The sequence below is a fragment of the Triturus cristatus genome, chromosome 7, assembly GCF_964204655.1.
Source record: "Triturus cristatus chromosome 7, aTriCri1.1, whole genome shotgun sequence".
Lineage (NCBI taxonomy): Eukaryota > Metazoa > Chordata > Amphibia > Caudata > Salamandridae > Triturus > Triturus cristatus.
In genome coordinates, this window is record NC_140590.1 from 348,367,359 (window position 1) to 348,384,236 (window position 16,878).

General features: G+C 45.1%; 1 protein-coding gene across 1 annotated transcript in view; it reads left to right on the plus strand.

Annotated features, from left to right (window-relative positions):
- The first annotated feature begins 657 nt into the window (after positions 1-657).
- CACNG6 (calcium voltage-gated channel auxiliary subunit gamma 6) overlaps positions 658-16,878 on the plus strand; it is a 390,882-nt gene continuing 374,661 nt past the window's right edge. The window contains exon 1 of the mRNA XM_085616484.1: positions 658-1,378. Coding sequence (XP_085472610.1) covers positions 1,063-1,378 — 316 coding nt within the window. The 5' untranslated portion in view covers positions 658-1,062. The remainder of the gene's footprint in view (positions 1,379-16,878) is intronic.

Consider the following 16,878-nt stretch of genomic DNA (forward strand, 5'->3'; position numbering starts at 1 on the left):
AACACATCGGCTGTCTTAACAATGGGACGAGTTTTACTTCTTCTCACCAATCTTGTGAAGCTTGACAACTTTACCAAACGTTTGCTATATGTAGAAATTACCATAATTGATATAGTTTTGGAGGAGCAAAGGTAAAATCTGAAATTCACCCAGTAAGTTGATCAAAGTTGGCAAAATGTATACTTCGCATCGCTTGCAAAATTTGTTAAATGTTCCCACAAGAAAAAAAATGATTATAATGGAAAATCTCTATAAAGCTGAACTTTTCAACTCTGTTCGCACACTCTTCCAACAACATTGTTTTAAGAGACGGTTAGGGTTGACTTATACACTAAACGCAGATTCCCAGCTCCAGATCTTAAGTAAGAGTCAATGTCGTACATCTCTGTCCGCTGCCACGGAACTCAGTTACATTCTTAGCGGCCCCCCTTATCTCTGTCACTACCAGCAGGAGTCACTGTGGGTTATGCCAAGAGCCCACCTAATGTAATTCCAGACTTGCTCGGCAGGTGTCACTAAAGGACGCCATATGCTCTGTCCTTAAAACATCCTGTTGCCTCTATCCCAACTACCAATATAGCAGGAAGCAATGGACAATATGTCTGAGATACTCTCCATCTTCTTATACTTAAACAGATTTTTGAGGCGATCGTGGACAGTGCCCGGGCGTGCTGCCTTTCCCTTTCTCCCATCCTGTGGTCTGCACTGTGTGCTCTGCTAACTAGGCACGCGCCTTTAAGGGAGACTTAAAATAACCCACTCGCCTTGGCAATCTGATGAATGCAACAGGTGCAAAAATTATTTCCAGGCAGAGTGTGTGCCCGCGTGTGTGCATACAGAACTATCAGGACCGAGCTCGCTACCCCTCCGGTGCTTGTGCCGCGCTTCCCTGCCCTACAAAAGGTACAGAAGAACACTAGCTAATACATGATATAAATACCTCAAGTCCAAACACAGCAGCCTACGTCGCCAGCGGCGGAAGTAGAACAACCACCGGAAGCGCCGTGCACCTGTCTAGGACCCCACTCAGCTCCAAACGTGGCGAACCCTTCAGAAGCAAGGATGTGGTCCAACTTTTTCATGCAGGAGGAGGAACAACGGCTGGGGGCCCGGGGCCGAGGGAACCGGGGGCAGGGCATGAGCGACGCCCAGGAGGGCAAGATAAAGTTGGCCTTTTTCGTGGCCATCGCGGGAGTGACTTTGACCGTGCTGGCCGTGGGCACCGAGTTCTGGGTGGAGATGAACACCTTCAAGCAGAACCAGAGCCTGACCTGCGAGGCCGCTCACTTCGGGCTCTGGAAGTTCTGCTACAAGAAGATCTACGTGGACGACGTGGACGTGCTGCGGGCCACCTGCGGGCCCGCGGAGCTCCCTGGAGGTAGGACTCGGCGACGAGCGTCCGTTCACCTGTTGGCTGTTCACCCGCATTCGATGCGGTTTCGTTCTTGGCAAACCGTTACCCAACTCCGTGAGGGAATTTTAGTGAGATGTGCGAAAATGGAGGCTAGGAAAATCTGATGAGAATGCAAAAAAGAGTATTGGGTTTACACTAACAACCCGTGAACATTTGCATGCAGTTAGTTTGCTATGAAATAGTGGGGTTCCTGACAGAACTAAAGCAAAGAGGCCATGAGCCCTGGTGCAAGCGAGGAAACTGGCCCCTTTGACTTCTGTTGGCGTCAAAAAATGCAGCATTGGCAGAGTGCAATGCGCCCCTCGGGGCTCTGTGACCCGGTTCCGCTGCACCTGCTACACTAATGATAGCTACGCCCCTGGTCTTTGGTCCAGACCAGTGTTATAGCAACGCTGTGGTGCTGGAAACTTTTAATGTCGAATAATAACGTTTTTTTAGAAATCTGAGAATAGTACACCTCAGAGAACCGACATTGCGTTCGGATTGCGCGTTTTATAGACACCGACGTTGTGGTAGGTGGGACTGCGTGTACTTGCTCGATGGTCATACAGGACATGATCGTTTTTGGTCTGTGGCAGTCTTTTCTTGTAGCACCTCTGACCGCAACACTAAGCTATTCTGAGGTACACGCAACTCCTTGACACCCGTCTGCCGGTGGTGGGGGCAGGCGAGATTAATGATGTTACTTGCATGTAACGTAGGGACGGAGGCATCAATACATCTGGCTCCAGTCCAAAATTGTGGGCAGGTGTCCAGTTTGCACCCACTGCCAACGCCAAACTCTGCTGAGAAATCAAGTGCTGATTACGTATCAAAATGATGCAACCTCACCTGCAGAGACTATTGGACGGTTCGTTTATGGGCCGAGGTAAACTGGTAGCATGTGAGATGGTCAGTGCGTCCATGAGTGTGCTGAGCGCGCGATGGTCATGTGAGCCCGTTGTCATGCACACGCGTGTGCACTTGTGTGTATCAGTGTATCTACTGCTCCCACTCCCAGATAGTGAAATACTGAAAAATGGCTAATGTCCTCGTTTCTCCGCAATGCTGCCCTCCTTTGGGGTGGAACACATGTGTCTGCTGAGTTTATCAACAATCATTCTTTGTTTTGGCTGTTTATTCATCTGGCATCAAAATATGTTTATTTGATAAGATTCAAGGCGGGGCATGGCTGTGATTGTCGAGCGTCCCTTGGAGACGTCCCGCTGCCACAATACTATTCAAAGCGCCGCGGCTTCATTACATGGCAGTTGCGTGAAGCCAGTGGGACGTTCGTACTCGCATGTTCTGCCAGTCCCTTGATTTTGGGGTAAAAGTTTAAAGGGCTGCAGGAGACCCATGATGTGGGGACATGTGCAAGCGCAGTGCTACGTTTGCCAACATGTGTTTTTAAAATTGTAACGGGTTAAGAAACACAAGGAAATAAACACAAAAACTGTGCATTGAACTGAATACACCTCTCAGGGGCGTAGCTTGGTCAGTAAGGGGGGGTAGATTCCGATTTCTCAACAATCACGCTGGTTTATGATGTTAAAATGCATTATAGGACAAGCATGGCGCATGAGAGGGGCTAAAAGTGCGGTGGAAATGGAGACGAATGTGGAATAGTAGGGTGCTAAGTGAGAGAAAACACGTTATTTTGTAAAATAACCAACACTTTTAAAGATTTTCAAAATAGAGTGGGAGAATGTGCGTGTGCATATTTGCTTGTGTGTATATAAACATTCCTGGTGAATTTCGACAGACACCGAACAAAACCCGACGGAAAGCCTCTGTACCCATCTATTTACCAGAAAACACGTGTATTGGGAGAGTTGGGGGGAGGGGGGGGGCGCCCCAAACACCCCTGAAGCTACATCCATGACGCTCTGTGCATCGGCTCGGTTCGTAAATAGCATACAAGGTGTCTGCCCGGATCGCCTTCCCCGGCCATAATTTAGGAATGGATCGCTTTTCGAAGTAACGTGAGAATGTCTGTAAGGGAGACCGTCTTAGAGGCTGATGTGCGAAGACCACTTTCAGTCAAGGCTAGCATTCGCTTGCTGGCTTATGAGTAAACATTCGGTTGCCTACAAACACTTATTTCAAAGGTTGAAACACCTGCAGCAATGTATGAGGGAATTAGGGCACGTTCTGTTTTGAAATCTAGTCCTGACTCCGCTCCCGCGCGCTGACCACTCTTGTTACCCGGGGCAGCACTTTGAGGCGCTCCTTCTGTGAAGCTGTGCTTTGGCAGCGCCTTGCCACTCACGCGCCCACTTGATCTGACTTGCAGCTGTGGGTCGCTTTTTTGGCCAGTGTGCTGTCCGAATTGGGCAGTGTCTGAGCTGTTCAGATGCCACCAGTGGCCCAGTTGGTGCCTCTATTACCTCCCGCTTACCAACGGGGCGGAGGTGTCACTCCCAGTCTGTGCCGGCCCACTGATGTATGCAGATGGGGCAGGGGGCCAGAGCCAAAGCGGCCTAACTAATATTCAGGTGCGGTTCACAACTGTGAACGAATCCGTGCAAAAAGAGTCCTGGCACCAATCTTTTAATTTCTCAGCAGCGTAGTTAAGAAAACATGCCTCTTTAGAGAACTCTCCCCCTCCCTTCTTTTCATGATACTTAAATCACTGAAGTAGTGTTTTGTGAAAAAGCGCAAGCCGCAAATGTGACCACCTGTTTTTAGGCTTCCCAAGCCTGTTTTTGATCCCAATCCAACCCTGCCCACATCGTGTGACGTAGTTACGGCCATCCTCAGATGCCACCTCCAGGGGCTCTGGACGCCTCAGCGCACCATTCATTCTACTGTACTGTAGTTTATCTTCAGATACCAAACTGGGCCCTTCCATCTCCGCTCTCGCCCTGCAAGCCTCCCGAGTGACCCCACACCCCAGCCCTCGTCAGAAACTCAGTATTCCCAGACACAGATTGCTAGTGGCAACCCCAGGGCTTCGGGGTCTAGGCCGCACTCCATTGAATGCTCTTAGGAATATCACAACCATGGACATGAGACAGGTCCCTGCAGCCCCAGGGGCACAGCTGTGTGTGTTTGTGTGTGGGGGGTGGGTGGGTGGGAGGTTGCAACTCTCTAGGGTCCCCACAACCCTGAAAGGGTCCGCATTTATTCCAAGGCCAATGAATCTCTGTGAGATATGGGAGACACGAGCCCCTCAGCCCATTCCGCAGAGGGGCCCATTTTCCAATTTATGCCACTTAGAACCTGATTCACTTCTTCAACAACTTCTTAACCCCCCCCCCCCCACCCCCACAACCCTTAGTTCAGTTCAGTGACTGACATCTACTCATAAATTACATAGAAAACATCGGATGCAAAACGATGTGGCATATGATAACAAAAGTAACATAACTCAACTAAATATGGCATCTAAGAAAATGCACCGCAGCGGCTTGACATGACACGACGGAGCATAGCACATTCATTAATAATGTTGCAATTTATGAAACCCGTTATCCAACCAAGATGTGTTCTTGAGAGCACATGAATCAGATTTCTATGTGGCAGTAATTTACGGGTGAATTCAGAGAATTTCATACCTCATGAAGAAATGCAAAGTTTTCCAAAATTCTCTGAGGGTAGCATAAGTCAACTTTGTAAGTCCGTGCAGTCGGACAGTCGGATGTGCCATCACAACCCACAGGTGGCATCAGGCTGCAGGGGCTTTAGCAACGGGGAAACCCAATGGCCGCTGCTGGCTGCACGAGCTCTGTTCTCTTCTCCCAGATGTCCCAGCATAGGTCACACAGGAGCAGGAGAAGGAGGACTGCAGTGCTGCCATGACAAAAGGAAAGTGGTTCTGCTGCCACCCTGGCTTGATCCCACTGCAGGACTGGGCCCCTTCCTTCCAGCTTTTTTATATTGCAAAGCATTGCCAGGTATATAGTGAGGGCATAATCTAGAGTTTGGAGGACAACCTGCTCCATCACAAACGCAAAAGCGTACCTCGTCCACCCGCGGTCTCTTGCTCCATCTCGTCCACCCGCGGTCTCTTGCTCCACCTCGTCCACCCGCGGTCTCTTGCTCCACCCGCTCAATTATAAGTCAGGTGGACTGTCAGTGTTATGACAGCAGCACCCCCACTCTCAAAGACTTGCTCCGATGCTCGATCGAATAGAGGCCAACAGAGTAGGGGCATCAGACCGCCCACCCAATTTAGAGCAGATGGTCGGATTTCCTGTTTTTTTGAACAGAAAAAAATACCCATGCCACCTTTAATTTACCCAGCAACGAATATGAGTGGAGGAATGTTTTTTTCATTAGTTTGCAGGAACAAAAGCGAACTGCTGACACATTTTCCTTTTTACTGGCTCTCTATTTTATTCCTCTTAAAGTCATGTCATTCTTCAGAAACGATGAGGGTCAGCACACAACTAAACCCAGTCACACGCAGAGAAGAAAGACCTAGTCGTTGGAAAAGAAAAACACATACATGATCCTATCAACATTTGACTCAGTTAGGTGACTTCGAAATTAGGGGTATGGCTTCCAGTGTTCAAATGGTAGTAAAATCAGTTAGGGTGCCATTGCACTATTAGGAAACCCTCTTGTACAATGGTTAGGCCATTGGCGTAACACAAAATGATGCGAAATGATGGTAACAGGACACAAAAGCGTACACTCAGGTGTCTACTTCACAAATTCACCAAAGCCTGAGTAAAGCTGGGACCCAGGACGGACGCGGCCCTCTTGCGCCGCTGGTGCTCCAGGTACGTAGACTCCACCCTGATTTTGCTTGGGAAAACATACAAGATCTTTCATCCAGTCCATATTTTTTGATCATCATTGCCTGAGAATAGTCCACCCACAGGTGAAGGGAGATGCATGAGTCTGGTTATTATATGCATTTAATGCCCCTGAAGTGAACAATAGTTAAGACCAGTGGACAAGAACACGACTCACCTATTTATGGATCAACCTCGGCATAGTTTAGTAACTGTACAAGGGTAAATCACCATAAATGACTGGTCCGATTTGCAGAATAAGTTTAAAAATCTGCATCCACAGGATTCCGAACTTGCGTGGGTCCAGATTTCTAACCGTTTGTTATATCTTTGAGATTTAGAAGGGCATGCCTGCAAATCTGCTACAGCCTCAGGTTTCAAAGTGTAACTTGGAAAATGTTTGAAGATTTCCATTTGCTCACATGCAGAGGTATTTCTACCTGTGCAATTGTACATAGTGAATGAGGGAATGGCTTCTGATGTGCGAGAAAGTATTGATTCTCTGTAAGAGACACATTTATTCCTTGGACAAACCCATTATCTAGACGCCTACCATTTTTGCTTTTCTTTACCAACTTTGATTAAATTTTGTTCCCAAAAACGTAAGAAGATCCACATTTTACAATATTTGGCAGTTATCTAATATGCAGTCTGAATGTATTGAAAGATGCACATCGATTTTTTACAAATGGTCGTTAAAGTTTTTAAATCTAGGGAGTGTGCTCATAGTATATAGATCTCACATGCTTTTAGAAGTAGAAGATATTTCAAATTTTGTCGAGTGTTGAACATACCAGTGGACCACCTCTTGTTCCATATGCATTTTAAATTGCAAACATATGTGACACATTTGTGGGCCTTTCGCTTGATTGTGGCTGGCAGCTTTTGTATTGCATATATATTCCATATCCTTGCCTACTATATAGCAACAGGTGGCGTCAACCGTTGCTTCCGAAATTGATCTATTGATAACCGATTGGCATCGTGAGGGGGCGTGTAGACTGTTCACCTAGATCTCTCAACAGTAGTGCTCTGGGTTCAAGGAGAAGGTGGACCCTTGTAATGTATCCAATGATTGTTGATACCTTTCCCAGTATCTTTGAATGTGTGCACAGGACCACCGCATATGAAACGTGGAATCTTGTTCATCACCTTTCCAACGCAAGTCTGAACTGCCATCGGCTGCTGTTAATCGCATAGGAGTGACATTTCTCCCTGTTGGGATTTTATATTAGTTTTCCTTGTGCTGCATGCACATAGACAACTTAGAAGCTAAGACCCATATATTGCCCCACAGCCTTCCTGATAGTGCTGCATTTCAGATTTCTTTCCTAGATAACAGAGTATGCATGTTGTTTTTCTGATTGTTTAGTATTCATATGTAGACAGAAGTGTAATGTCCCTTTCCTTGTTTCTTTTATTGTAAAACATTGTCTCTAATTGTGTTGTTCCTCTAATTGCTAGTTCCTTAGTTTGCCTTTTGTTTCTCCAGTGTTGCAAGTGAACCATTCTGCAGTGGTCGTTTGGTGTCAATGCCCCTTCCATTACTGGAGCGTTTCTCTCTAATTTCCCCCATTGAAAGAGTTTCCCACTCATCCAAAGGACAGAAGTCACCCCAACTCTTTCAAAGATTGGAATGGGTCAGAGAGGAGTTTGTCAATGCCCTTGTGGGTGCTTCCAAACTCTGCGGGGCCTCTCTGCACTTGGTACCTCGTGCAAGCCCCTGGCCACCCTGCACCTCACCCTTTATACATGCTTATTTCAATATTTATGTAAGTACACCCTTTTAGGAGCTTGTGAATTACAATGGTGGTTTTACGTTTGCAAGCAAATCTGTTGAGTCTGTTAGCTAAAGGTACAGGCTCCAGTAGCTTTGGGACTCAGCATTATGTAGATACCAAGACACAGATGGAGACAAGGACGGCCATCCTATCTAGTTTTCCATGGTCCGTACAGCTGAGAAGCTCGTGCGTATCCCCCAGGTTCTAACTTTGGTCTTTAACTGTGATTAGTATCTGTCAAGTGCTCCTAACACTGACTTACAGTGGCTGGCCAATAAGCTCCAGCACTACTGTACAACAATCACATTTGAAAAGATAGCCGAGAAACTACACCCACTCCATCCGCTCTCTCCAAGATGAGACAGACCCTCCCTGTCGAGTCCCAGCTGCAGGGATGGTTTTACCTTAATTGACAACAACTCAAGAATTTTCACCACCAATTCATTTCCATCAGGCTCTCCACCATTCACTCCAGGGCTGCTGTTTGGCAGTAAATTGTTGATCTGGACGAAGAGAGAAGTAATTTGGCTGAGAAATGGTTGTCCTCAGGCTTGGTGAGTTTGTCAGATACCTTAAAAATGCAATCTTTTTTCAGGGTTCATAGGTTAGTAGAATGTAGTAAGTGTGGTGATTCACTATAAGAATAGGTGTCCCAGATCGCCTTCCATAGACTCAAGGCCTCACTTATAATACAACGTGTAATGGTTCTGTTTAATTAAAGAAAGGAAACTATAGCTTCAAATCCATCAGTGGTCAAACACAATAGATCTGAATGGTTCCTTTTCCTCTGCCTTCACCGAAGCAGTCTTCAAAGACCACGCCAACAAAAAGTCCCAAACAGCCTAGTACAGCGTCATTCTTTTGTAAAATATAACATATTTTACCCTTAATCTTTCTCATAATCATAAAAGCACATGTTCTATCTCACATTGACAAAGAAAACACCCTGCTCACTGGCATTACCAACACTACCCTCATCGCACTCACAGGTGCCTACACCCAGCTCCCTGAAGAGTGTAAATCCAACCACACTCCTACCACCGTTGCTAACCTGCAGAAGCTCCCCAACCTAGTTCACTTGAAAACGGAGCCGTACACTATAAACCCACCTACCTAGAATGGCTAGCTATACTTCACTGGCTGTGATCGCCACACTTTTATCACTGACCATCTCTTCATAAAAACCCTCAAAACAAGAAAGGAATAAACAAGAAAAAAAATGGCTGCACCCAGCAACCTCCACCTACTTGAGAATGGTACAAACCCCTCCTCGTCAGGCTAAGGGTCGTTTGCCACCACGGTGTGCAAATAGTACACCCATTGGTTTGTAACTGCCCTTCATTTTGTAATGTGATTAGCATACTTACTAATCAGGTGCATTGCACAATTTATATTCACTGAGCATCACAAAACCTCCTTCCTCACATAAATGAGTGAGGAGCATGATACCAGAATAACGAGTCTTACATTATGGTGTGCAGAAATATTATGATGAGACAATTATGAAGGTCAGTATTTGCAGGTAAGTATAAGCTTCTATAAATAACTCTACTTCTAGGTATCCTTAGCATATATATATCTTAAACGTACGTATGTGGAATTAAGAATACTAAGTCTAGACTTAGCAATAGAGTCTTAATTTCACAGTATTCTGGTTTTTGAAATGTTTTCCAAAATATTTTTTTCACAGCAATGTTTGTGTAATTGATATTGGGACATACAAGCGGTAGAGGTAGGATGCATTTGGTAGAGGTAGGATTCATTTTGCGACGCTCTATGAATGACTGTTAACACAGGGATGGCGTCCGGGAGGACAGCAGACCTGCATTCACTTCATCAGAACGGCAACCTGTTTTGTAAAGCCGCCTGTGTCCGTCACATGTACTGGGTCTGCGTTCATAAAAATATCTCTTACGGCGCTGCCTTGTGGGATTGGAGTCAAATGGCTTCCGTTTTGGTTTTTTTGTTGTTTAAAAGAACTTCTTTTGAACCATTAGTTGACCATAAATCACGCTTACTCTTTCCTTTTCTGAAAATATTCATCCATTTATGCATGTGCAAATATTATCCACAATTGCCGTAGTAGGCAACGATTCCAAGAAAAATACAGTGATCGCAGTTCATTGAATTCTATACCCAGATCTAGAGGGACACCTACCCATCCTATAAAATAGATTCATCTTCTAGGAGTCAAACTAAAGTAAAAAGTTTTAGTGCTCCAGCAACTACATATTTTTAAATAAAAATGTCGGCATGCTGAAAAACATTGGATGGAGCAACATTGGCCCCTCCTAGATGTCCACCATGAATCCCAAAGCAGAAGTTGGTCAATTTTCAAATGGAAGTAAAATGCCCTTATCATGACTATTTGAGATTAGGAAAGAGCTACAAAACCCCTTTAGAAAGTCAGAAAAAACATTTCCAACTCCCAAAAGTAGTTTTTTTGCATTTCAAAACGGTACTTAACGATTCTAAACCATACGCTTTTGCAATTCCTAGGCTTTGTGACTTGAAAATACCTTTGTACATTGAGCCCCTCACCCCTGTTATCTGAATAATTCCCACCCTAGTAATCCAGCCCCCATGCATGTAAACATACACCTATGACTGTGTAACCAGCACTCACATCATGTAACCCTCAGATTTACATAAAGCTCTCTGCTCTCACCAGGGATTAGAGCTGAGCTATATAAATAACCCCAAATAAAAAAAATCAATAAAATAAATGCCTTCTCCCATATTTTATTGCTTAGAAGCAACTGCCAGAAGTGGACTGGCATTTAGAAAATGGGGGATTCATTCCTCAAAGGCTGGGGAAAAACACATGCCAGTTACCGATAAATACAAACATTTGACATCAACATTTCTGTAGGTTGCTTTAATTTTCTTGAGCACTAGAAAAGCACACACCTGTCTAACTGTGTCCATCTGTGTCACAAAAATGGAATTCAGTTTGTCATATCATATCTCCTCCCTCGCACAAATGCTAAGTCCTTTGCTGTATCAGATAAGGCCAGTCTTATCCAAAAAGTCCATATCTATTTGTAGAGAGTACATCACTGACCTTTGACTCTCCAGCTCTGATCAGCCAGCTTCCTAGAATCACTGTGGCTCGTTGTTATGGGGCAGACCAAAGAAGTGGCCTTGAGAGCAGCGGCTTGCAGCAGGCGGTTGCACTAGCTTTTTGGCACTTAACTGTTACAGAACGGACGTAAATGCACGCACAGCTGCTTATGTAATAACAATTTTGCAGTGACGCATTTCATATCTGTATAATGGTAAGGGGGTGCTTCCACATTTGCATTGGGGGTGGCCCCATGCAAATAAGGAAATGCCTTTGCCATTGAGACTGTGCCATATCACCAATGCAGAGGCAAAGAGGCCCTCTGTAGATAACCTGAGTTGTCCACCATCTTGGAAAGGATGCATAGTTAGTGTGACACAGAGACAGGCACCTTTACAGGAGTGACAGAGGGACCCAAGGACTTCCCTAGAGCTCCAGGTAGGATGTTGACATCTCCGAGGAGATCTCCACACTCATTGCAAATGGAAGCTTTTTCAAAGGCAGCAACAGATAAAGTGGCAGTTTGAGAATCATTACTCTATTTTCACTAATTCAGACTCTCTGTAAGAGATTGGATTATTGGTTAAGGGGATTGAACACCCACCACACACAATAATCACAATCCTTGTCAGGGTGAAAGAACCATAAAAATCACAAGCTAAACCTGTGCTGGTAGCTTGGCACATAGCGGTCAGCCTCATTTTAGAGGCAATGTGTAAAGTGCTTATTCAGCACTCAAACAGTAATAAAGTGAAACCGTAACACAGGAAAAATCCAAACCAATTTAGAAAAAATAGAGCGAATTGTAATTAATAAAATGACACAAAAGGGAAAATGAAATAGAACTGGAGTTATTAATTTTTAACGTTTAATGTTAAAAGTAGCGCCAAAAATCATTAGGCACAATTGTGGTCATCTGATTGCACTTGACTGGGACAAGGGTATGATTTAAGGCTGACTGCATCTGAGCACGGGTCGGATACAGTCCTGGTGAAAAGTTTACCTTCAGATTTAGGGCCCTATTATGATGTCAGTCAGAGGCTTTTAGACCGACATCATATGTTTCATTTTTGAATGCCATATTACAATGACGGCGGTCGGAAGTGACACCGACCGGTCATGCCAGCTGGCTTCCGACGGGCTCAAGGAGCCCGTCAGGAAGTCAGAACCGGCACTTTCGGCATCGGGATTACGATGTCCATTTCCCACAGGCTTTCCATGTCGGGCTTTCCAACAAGGAAAGCCTGTTGGAAAGCGAACTTGGGGGCCCCTAGCAGGGCTCTCTTCTCTCTGTGGCCTCCGGTTAGGGGACAAGGGAGCACCCTTATATCCCTTCACAGTGCTGGGATTAACAGAAACTCCCATTTCTCTATGGGAGCTTGTGCTGTGGCCAGTTTACGGCACAGCACAAGCTTCCATAGAGAAATGGGAGCATGCAACTGCACCATGTGCAGTCGCATCACAATCAGTCCCTTAGTCTCTGGAATTGAAGTAAAAAATTTACAGCATGGCAAGGCACCAGGCTGTGACAAAAGAAGGCTCCACGTTATTGAATAGTCACTGGACAAGGTCTGGTAAAGGCGTTGACTGTTGCTGGGGAAGCTCTAAGTTGTAGAAATTTGAATTTCATGTGGAGAGATGGTCCCTATCCACGGGATACTTTTCACATCTTTCCTGGTGGAGATTTTGACCTTTGGACGTAATCACTTTTTTGGAGCTTGGGTTTTTCCAGCAGGTCAAGGCTGCAATCTGTAGCTAAAGAGGGTTCCAGAGGGCCAGATCCCTTATCCTCGAGAACCCACTAAATCGGATTTGTTGCTGTGCAGAAGAACATAATGGGAGCAACATGAATCCTTGGCCAAGCAGCAATGCACCTCTGCCGGATCAGCTTGGCTGGTTGGTCTTGGTCCCCCATCAGATCCCAGAGCAAAAAGTTGGCAAAAATGTGTACGTCCTAGGTTTCAGGAAACCTCAGTATGAGTACATTTTCAACACCAGCCAAGGATTCAGGATCTCAGGGACAGCACTTGGGGGTCAAGACTCACTCCAGTAGACGCCAGCAGCAGGGTCATCTGGAAATTCAACAAACAACCTCTTTGAGCTTGTTGTGTCCCTGTAGCCGAAAGAGGAGGTCTGCCTTATGACCCATGAAGTCCACTTCTTTGCCATAGGTGGAAGAGGGGAAAACTGGTCCAGTCTTCAAGCTCTTCCCAGGTCACAGAGAGCAGGTCCAGGCCTCTTCTGTTCTTCCACAGGTCCAGAAGAGACCTGAGGGTACTGGGTATGACATATTAATGCCCAGTCAGCCTGTGTGTGGAGAAATTTCAAGGCCACTCTCTAGCCAATAGGGTAAAGGTTCCCAGATGTGACCTTACCCAATTTTGTAGCACTTCTTGCATGTTTTACTTTAAACTATCCCACAGCCCCTGTCTGCCCAAAATCAACATGGCATAACATTCATTGCCTTGCTCAGAGCTTCCTGTGAACTCCCAGACGTGTGATTATGATAAAAGCAATGCTTTCCTAGTGGTCATTCCAAACCAGTTATGTGACAGCTCCCTGCTCTAATTAGGTTTGTGGCCAAGTTGTCTATGAAGACAAAGGTATGAAGACCTAGGTCTGGGATACATCTGCCATAAATAGGGTTGGCATCCTTTGAAGCTCAGGAAGGGCCTGGGCATAGCCCCTAGGCTATCCGCTCAAGGAAGAAATACTCCTCCCTGTACCCCAGCCATTTATCCGCTCTCTGGGAGCAATCTACAACTCACCATAGGGGAGGCATCAGCTGCCAGGTGACCCTGGGCACTAGTAGAAGCACCCTTTTGGCTTAGGCAGGGAAATTACAACATTCTAAAAGTGTAATTTCTAAATTAGTAAAATAAAATTCGACTTGAGCATTAGCTGGATTTTTAATTATTAATAAAATGAGTCCATTCATTTTTTCTAGCTACTCCCAAACTGGATTTAACACTTTTTCAAGTGCAATCGTTTAAACTAGTGTTAACCTATGAGAGAGCCAGCCTTGCTAAATGAGTTTGGAGGCTTTTCACTGCCAGGGAATGTTAAACAAGTACTTTACTACTGGGTAGCAGGAGTCGAGTGCATGGTCCTATGGCCAGAAACAATAGATGCAGAAAAAGAAGGCTAAAATATGGGGTAAAAGCACACAAAAGATGTTTATCTCCAATACTGTCTGTCACAGGCACTTTGATAGTTAGCACCTGCTCAAGAGAAAGCACTGTATTTTTGTAATCAAACGCATACCTAGATTGTGTGCCCATTTCAGTATTACAGAGCCTGGTGCACTGTGGTTAAACAATGGTATATCCATGGCTTAGAATTAGGAGCCCACTACAACATCTGCCCAAAAGGCCATGGAGGGGGAGCAGCAATGAGTGGGCAAGTCATACCCGTGTGGGCTCATTAGTTGCTGCTTTAGGTACCATATACACGTAGGTGAAGTCAAAGTTCCAGGTAGGCCCTACGGGGCAGATTTACAAGCCCCTTGCGCAACCGTATGTCACTTTTCCCATGTTAAAAATGATGCAAAAGTGGCGCATGGGGTTTGTAAATAAGCCCCTAAAGATTTAATCAGATTAACATCCGAGATTACCCACAAGGCACTGTGGAGCTGCACAAGATGGCGTCCAACAGAGTCAAAGAAACAAGGGGTGCTCTGAAAGGTTATATTTTAAAACTTACCAGGTAACTGAGGGCAGGAAAATTCTCTGTTTAAAAAAGATTTCACTTAGATCAACAATAAATCTCACAAACTCTTTCTCGTTTTCTTCACAGTTGACTTGCAAACTATCCTGGTTCTGTTGTTTTGAGTGTTATTCAAGGACATTCTTAATTCATAATGTTTGACATTGTTAATACGTTGCTGATCTGTTTTTTATCTCATTTACACATAGGCAAAAACTACTATTACACGATGGACATATAAAATCCTTAATCCTGGGAGGCAGTGTTTTAGAAGTGTGCTTATATCTAATAGGGGAGCGGCCACTACAACGCGGCCGTTTCCACGTATAACCATAATCATGCATGCATTACAACACATGCGTGGTTATCACGAAAAGCCTTTACCACGCATACCTTTACTACTAGATATGTAGTAAAGGCATGTGTGCTAAAGGTAATATTAAAAAAGGGGGCTTGGGGGGTCTCCCACCACAAACAAAAGTGTGCGTATCAAAAAAATACACCTGATTCCGTAACGAGGTGGAGGCAATCGGCGACGTTAGAGGAAACGGAAAGACACTTCCGCTTCCTCTTCACGATGTGCGACGCAGATCGGAAGAGCTTACAGAGAAGAGAGGATGTAGAGAGGTAAGGGGGAATTTAGTTTAGAAAATAATGAGGGGGATGTGTAGTGAAGGGGTAAATTTATAGGGTTCAGGGGAGGGGAAATTGAAAAAAGGGTTTGTGGATGGGAGAATCGCGCAGGGAAAAATGTTTAATGTTAAGGGCAGGGGAATCTATTAGAAGGAATGGGGGCATCGCACAGGGGTACAGGGAAGGGGTACTATAAAAAAAAGAGAGCTGGAGAGGGGAGGTCGCAGGGGAGCAGTAAAAGGAATTGGGGCAGGGATCGAAAATAACCTTTACCAAGAATATGCCATTATCATGCAAATCGTTGTAAAGATATGCGTGGTAAAGGCATTTTCATGGTAAATGTTATTCGTGGTAGGCCTGGGTGGTAAATTACGTTCCGCACGCGGAATTTGCGAAATTTGGGTAATTTTGCGTTCCGCGGAGAACGCAGAATTGCCAAAAATTCTGCGATCCGCGGCTTCACAGAATTTTTTGCTTGTTCACGTTTTCAAAATGCGTGTTCGCGAGATATTTCTCCCCGAGCACGCAAACAGTGTTCGCGAACAAGAAAAAAGCATCGCGAACGAGCGGACAAGCAATTCCGCATGTTCGTGGAACTTTTGTGTGCTTGCAGAGACTTTTTACCATTTCGCAGAGCTTTGCGTAGTGCGACTACGCAAATTCCGACCACCCCTAATTCGCGGTAATGGCATTCGCGTTGTAACGCATGCGTGGTAAAGGCACGCGTTGCAACGGAATGCGTTGTAATAACATACAACCTATCTAATTAGTTGTACAGTGCATAGGAGGTTCACCGTCAGGGATGGTAAGTTCTGGACCTGTAATGTAAGAGAGCGGGGAGAGTGAGGCAGTGGCGGGGCTCCTTGGTAGAATGACACCCGAGCTTCTTCTGTTTGTTTCTTAACAACATCTAAACAGAGACACACAAAGCCATTTGAAGACCTTTGTTGAGAAAAGACACGTGGAGGTGTGAAAGAGAGCTTCAGGTTGGATAGAGGTCTGACATAAGGAGAGCAAATCTACAAAGCTCCAATTCTTTTCTAGCTTGGCCCCCTGCTCCCTTCTCACGCTTGCAAAACAAGTGAAATGTCCTGCTCTCTTGGGAAATGACAGAAGAAAACACAGCAATGCAAGGCGGAGAGCTGGTGAAGAACAGGTTTGGGGTGAGACGTGCTGAGTGTGCATATGGGATAGTGGAATTTATTTTTTATGTCACTGTCCCATTTTAATATTTACAATTCACTCTAAAATGGAGAAGACCTAAAGAACATAAGACGATGAAGAACGGTACCCAGACGGTTATCTTACAATTATTGAACTTCTGTTAATTTCAGTACTTAATTTGAGCTGGTGGTTGCAGGTGGGGCCTACCAACACCCAATTTTGGGGACTGGCACTTATTTTTTCTCAAGAGACTTTGACTCAAGCCAAGAGAGAGAAAAACAGAAAAAGTGGAAGAAGTAGAAAGAGAAAGACAGAAAAACATTGACAAATGGAGAACGGAGAGATGAAAAAGAACTTTCAAGAGTGGCATACAGGGGCAGGGAGTGTCTGGTG